Raw genomic sequence first — 6,226 nt, forward strand, 5'->3', positions numbered from 1 at the left:
CTGCCTCCCTGCCGCAGCAGCCGGTTGGAAAGGAGATGCGCCCCGGTCCGCTGCCCGGCGGAGCTGCCGTCAGTCCGGAAGCGAGGGACGCGTTGTGAAGAAAGTGCAATTATTTTTCTTATTGTTTTGTTTTCTGCCGATAGCTGCTTCCTCCTCCTCTGACCAGGGATTCATCAGCAAGCGGTAAGGGTGAATGTGAGCTCGACCGCCCGACCTCGGAGGGCTCCCGTCCTTGCCAGTTTTCAGTGATGTCTCCTGGTTTTGAACTGTCATGCCGGCAAGAGCACAAAGTCATCGTTCACGTCGACCATTGGCACATAGAACGAGGGCACCTCGTTCACGCAGAGGGATTTGTGCCCCGCGGGGTCCAGCTCCTGCACCTTCAGCTGCCACTCCATCCTTTGCACTGCGTTCAAGGCAGCAGCTTCGTGTTGCTGTCGCATGAGCAGACATGTCTGGATCGGGGATAAAAAACCAAGCAGAGATGAGTGGTGGGCAGGAGAGGGCAGGAAAGGCTCCTGCTGCCCGTCCCACCCAGCACACGAAGGGGACCTGCAGCCATCGCGGTGGACAGAGCAGCGAACGGAGCAAGGGACGCCACACGCGTCCTTGCAGGAAGGAAACCTGGACTTGGGACGTCTGCTGAGCCCAATTCCAGCAGGAGCAGGGACAAACCCACAAGGGCCTCGTGGGACAGCTTTTAAAGGCTCAAGAGCACTGACCCTGCTGATGAGAGCTTCAGCACAGTCCCCAGTGGCCCCAAACGTGGCTCTTGGCTGGCTGAGAACAGGGTCCTGCTCCCTTTGCGGCAGCTGCCAACTGCCTCCGTGTCACCAGCTGAAAGCACAATCGTCCCTGCTCCCAGAGTTTGCCACCCAGAGCTCTCCAAATCACTACACGGGCTCCTGCCACCTTGAAGTTTGCCATAGGTTTTGAGCTCGCTGCAGCATGTGGTGCTGGCAAAGAGCAGGCCCCGGGGATCTAACTGACCGAGAAAGCTCCAGACCATATGTCATGAAGCAGAGTAAGAGTCAGACAGACAACTCTAAGCAGAACGCATCTCCCTTCTCCCTTTTTGGAACCAGCAGAGGCACCTGCGCTCCTGTAGTCCCCACAGAGGCTCCCACCTCTTCGCCGTGCCGTGCACAGAAGCGCCCCCATCGCGTAACGCTGCCCAGGCCACCTCAGGACACCTGCTCCCGGCACGTTTTTGGAAACCACAAAGGCAGCTTCCAGGCTACAGCAACAGCCGGGACCCCTCTTGGGGAAACCCTCCCGGCAGGAGGCAGAGCAGCAGGACCTGCTGCTGCCCACGCGCCGCGGCGACAGCCCGGAGCACCGGGGCTGCCGCGCCTCTCACCTTCATTCGATCGTACTTGTCATCCACGTCTTGCAACCAGGAAATGAACTGTCGCGCGTTGAAACGGTCTCTGACCGATTTGTTTTCGTCTCCCTAAGCAGAAGAGAGCAAAAGGGAATTACATGGTAATTTTTTTTCTTTCGCTTTAAGCAGTCACAGGTCTAACAGACCATATTCAAACCCCTCTTAGGGCACACTCTCATCAGAAACAAGAAAGGTGCCTGGAGGGAGGTAGAACAGAGCACGCTGCCCCCAGCTGCTCTTGCAGCCCTCTGCCAGGAGCTTCAGCCTCAGAGATGCACACGTGCATGTGTGCACGCACTCCCCATTTTTGCTTTCTTTGCAGAGAATCCATCTGTGCCAGCCCGTCACAGCACCTCCACCTCTCCACCTCCTTCAACTCATGCCCAAGATCGTAACGTCTTCGCTGTAGAAGCACAGACACTGGGCTAGGAAATGCCGAGGGATAAATCAAGGCTCCTGGATCGATACGCCAGGTGGCTAATAAATTCCAGGATCCCATCCCTGCATAGGATCCCTCCTGCAATGCAGCAGCGTGCTTCCCCCAGCAGCCAGGCTGGCAGCAGCTGCGGGGCGCGGGCTGCAGAGGGTGCTGGTGGGATGGCTCAGGACCACCACAGCCGCACGGCCACCAGCTGCAGACACGGGACAAGCTTCCCCCTTCTCTGGCAGAGAACAACATGAAATCAAAGGAAGAAAATGACTATTTTTTTGTGGGCTGTGCGACAGAGTCTGGCTCTTTCAAAGCCACTATTCAGACACAAATCAATTTAATGGTTCTCTCCCCTTCCTTCCACAGGAAAAGATGTCCCAGAGTGTAGTAAAATAAACCTTTCAAGTGTGCAGATGATCCTGATCAAGAAGAAAGGCAGAGGGTCCTGAGACTCACTGATAAAAGTGAGTCATCTCTGCTCCTAACGAGACACGGTGCTGCCTGTATCCCCATGTTCTCGGATGTACTTCCTTCCCCTGCACGCACGTGGGGTATCCCAGAACACGCGACTCCAGAAACTGAGTCAGATCAGGCAACGTGGGCACGTGCTGGGGAGGGCTCCAGCGGGTCGTCCTGCATCTGGTGCGCCGCGGTGGGTGACAGGCACCTGAGCAGGGAGAGCATTAGTGACTCCTGCCTACATCCCTCCCTCTGTTCTGAAAAGCACCGTCTCCCTCGGGGTCTTGCACAGCACCTCTGAGACACTTCTTCACCACCAAGACGGGCACTGACCTGATTTTCTAGAGGCATGTTATAGACCTCGGAGTCCAGCAGCATGGTGCAGGCACTGAAGGGCACAGCCTGGTTGGCAATAGTCCTTGCTGCCCGACAATGAACTCTCAAAATCTCCTGCTCGCAGGAGACGATGAGCTTTTCCTGAGGAAGAGCAAATGAAGCAGTGAGCGTGGCAGCCTCAGTTTCCCCAGCGGAGGAAATTCGGGGCTTCTTCCCCAGCAGGAGTGTCCCCAGAGTGCTCCCTTACCCGCTCTATGCTGTGCTGGAGCCGCAGCTTCCCCCGGACGGCTTCCTGCTGCTTGAAGAGCTCCTTCAGAGGCTCCGCGAGCGATGGCGGCGGCGCGATCTGCGGGCACACGACAGCGGAGGGTTAGAGCCAGCAATGCCACGGGGGTCCCTGCTCCCCCTGCCAGGCAGGGCCCTGCCCACGGCACGGCCACGCAGCCGAAATGCACGCTGGCCAAGGGCTCCGCGAGGGAGTCGGTGCCACCCCGCGGGGGGCCGGCTGGAGGGGCTCGCCGGAGGAGAAATTCTGCCTATTTCCTCAGCAGGCAGGCAGCAAAGGACAACGTTTTGCCAGTGCTCAGACCACAGCGAGGAGTGAGACGAAGGGGAAAGAGGTGTCCGGTGCTGAGAGACGAGCTCAGCCCGCGGAGCCAGAGCCTAAATCACCCCACACACCGCAAGGGCAGTTTGTAAAGGGGCCTGAGCACATCTGACGAAGGGGATGATGCTGTTGCAGAAACACTGGCAGGAGCAGCCCTGTTGGAGCACCGGGAAGGCGCCTGTGTTCTGATCTGTCCCGCGTTCTCCTGGGGAGCAAAGCGCTCCTCGAGCACAGCCCGAGCTGCAGAAGAGAGGAGCAGGCAGCTCTGGGTTAGTCTAGGAAGGAACAGGCAGATGTGAACACAGGCTACAACCACGGCAGCGCTGGGGCAGACAGAGCACGTCTTAACTTGTGGAAACAATAACTCAGGCACGGACTACACTGCAACAGGAATACCCACAGACCGGGATATTTCTCCCCGCCTGCAGCAGGGAACAAAGCCTGACGTGGCTGGTCATATCGACCCTCCTCCTCCAGGCTGGATCCCGGATTTACTGCCTGCAGCATTAAGTTTATTGATGCACTTGCATTAGCAAGTCCATTCATGCAGCAGAGCAGCAAAATGCAGATCCCACCGCCAAGAAGTGTGTGACATCGGCAAGTCAAACTTCGGTGTTTGGGAAAATGAAGGCAGGAGTTAAGAGCCATCTTTTTCCTACAGTCTTCTAGGTTCATTATCCAATTACTATTACTGCTTGAAAAAGCATTTTTGCCTTCCAGCCTCAAATCCAGTGGATTCATATAAACTTGTTCTGAAGTCTGAACAAAACCTCTGGTTCCTGACCACAGCCTAAGGTCTTCTCTGCAAAAATACAGCATCTCAGAGGATGCATTTATCACACAGCCACCCACTTACCGAGGCTTAGATTTGTCGTCATAAGCATGTTCTAAAAAGTAGGCTGAAGCCACGGCCGGGGTGCCATCGGCACTGCAAAGGCGCTCATGATGCACAGGGGACAATCTGACTGTGCGTGTAGCAGCAAGGCAGGGGACAGTCCCTGATGCTGGGGTTTAAAGAGAGAAGGTGACTCACCACTGGAATATGGAGCTTGCTTAGAGGCTTGCCATCCAACAGGTAGGAGCCTGTATAGGTGACATATTCAGCGTAGCACTGCGGAGCTTGGGGAGTAATATAGCAGAGGATTTTCCGCTTCTCTTCAATCTTTTTCCTGATCTGGAGGTACTCAAAGTAGGGGTTGGACCTGTCACTGTGATAAGGTTCAATGTCGTCCAGTTTTATAGCGTCTACGATAGCTGCCAGTGTTTGCTGTATCATCTCCCTCGTCTGCTGGGTGGACGTGTTGATCTGCTGCTGCAGCTGCTGGTTGGAGCGCTGGAACCGGCGCTTGCGCGGGTGCTGAGCCTGGGAATCGTCCTCCTCTGTAATGCGGCCTTTGGCACGTGTGGCGGGCGCAGAAACAGGAGGAAATTCCTTCTCAGAAGAGGCGGCATTCTGCTTGTTTTGGTTGGCGAGCATCTGAGCCCGGTTCCTGGTAATCCGCTGAGGAATCTCTTCTATTTTGGGCGGTTTGGGAGCTTCTGCTACTGGTTTTTGTACTGGTTCAACAATTTCTGCTTGAGCGTTGCCCGGAGGTGCATCTGCCTGGGAGGAAGGGACTTGGCTCCCACCGCGTGCCGCAGCACCCTCCTGTGAAACACTGCCCTCGGCGGTGGCCACGGGTGGGGGACAGGTCTGGGAGTTGCTCTCTGCCACCCCACCAGAAGAGGACAGGTCTTCATGCACAGCCTCCACCTCTTTGCTCTCTGCCTGAGCAGACTCAGACGGGGTCTGTTGGAAAATCTGCGCTTCCGAGTCCTCCGCTCCTTTTTCCTCAGCTACATTCAACGCTTCTGAGGTGGCTTCTTGTGCAGCCACTTCTGTTTTCTGCTCCTCTGCTTGTGGCTCTGTCTCCCCGGGCAGGACAGCAGCTGCCTGGATGGCTGGCGGCTCCTCCGGCTCACCAGACGCTATTACAGACGCGCTCGCTTTAATGATCCCAGCGCTTGTTTCTGAAGCTGCTGCTGGGCTTTCTTCTACCGCTTCTGCCTCCGTCATCTCTGTCTCTGCAACATCCTTAGGTTGGAGCGGCAGCTCCGGTAGCGAGAAGGGGCCAAGGTCCAAGTCATCTTCCGTATTGGTGAAGGGATCAGGCCACGTTACCGCCTCCTCTGTATTTGCAGGCGCAGCGTTATTGTTTTCCAAATAGTTGTTTTCTGGCGCGCTAACAACTTCTGCCTGAGGTTCTGCTGGCACACAGGGGGGCTCTGGAGGTATCTCAGGTGCTTCTTCTGGAAGAGGCTTGCAGTTATTGAAGAATGTGTCTAACCTAGTAGGGGACATGTACGGCGCCTGCTCTTCAGCATTCGCTATTTCTCCTGGAACTGCTTCCTCAGCAGCCTCCTTGACTTCATCGAGCCCCGGTTCAGACACGGTCAGAGGGTAAGATATGGGAGAAACGGGGTAGGAAGTATCTGTGGGAATGAAGGCGACCGGTGTGGGATGAATTGGCTCTAGGGAACAGAGCGGAGGTTTGGGGGACTCGGAAAACCTCTGGGGAGATTTCATCAGAAGCTCTGAGCTCATGGACCAGCCGACAGAGTGCTCTGCCGGATTACCTATCAGGCTGGGAGGTATGGCGGTATCGGGGTTTCTGGAAGGAGGATTATCCCAGTCTATATTGTTTTGTTCTGGCATACCCGAATTAAAATGGTTTTCTTCAATTGGTGGCAAGTAGGTAGATTCTGGTGGCATAATGGAGGCAGTAGCTTGCTGCTCTTCCGTGGTATCCAAGGGCATGCCGAGGTCGGGGGGAAGAGCACTTTCTACCGAAGGAGCCAGCAATTCATCTCTGTGTGAAGGGGAGGATTTTGCTTGTAAACCAGAAAAGACACTTTCAGGCGACTGGGCGACTCCGCTGACAGCTCCTGGCGCACAGTGCAAAGCTTCCACTTTCGGTGATGAAACCCCATAATCTGGTGAGTAATACCCAGGAGATAAACACTGAAACTT

General features: G+C 55.7%; 1 protein-coding gene across 1 annotated transcript in view; it reads right to left on the reverse strand.

Annotated features, from left to right (window-relative positions):
• Nucleotides 1–134: 134 nt before the first annotated feature.
• The window catches only part of ANKRD11 (ankyrin repeat domain 11), a 40,622-nt gene continuing 34,530 nt past the window's right edge, over nt 135–6,226 (reverse strand). Inside the window, exons 8-12 of the mRNA XM_009890329.1 lie at nt 4,250–6,226; nt 2,857–2,955; nt 2,607–2,750; nt 1,361–1,453; nt 135–455 (exon numbers count right to left, since the gene is read on the reverse strand). The exon at nt 4,250–6,226 is cut by the window's right edge and continues 4 nt beyond it. Of these exons, the coding sequence (XP_009888631.1) occupies nt 270–455; nt 1,361–1,453; nt 2,607–2,750; nt 2,857–2,955; nt 4,250–6,226 (2,499 nt within the window). The 3' untranslated portion in view covers nt 135–269. The remainder of the gene's footprint in view (nt 456–1,360; nt 1,454–2,606; nt 2,751–2,856; nt 2,956–4,249) is intronic.

The sequence above is a fragment of the Charadrius vociferus genome, unplaced genomic scaffold (genome assembly GCF_000708025.1).
Source record: "Charadrius vociferus isolate BGI_N301 unplaced genomic scaffold, ASM70802v2 scaffold358, whole genome shotgun sequence".
NCBI classification, from domain to species: domain Eukaryota; kingdom Metazoa; phylum Chordata; class Aves; order Charadriiformes; family Charadriidae; genus Charadrius; species Charadrius vociferus.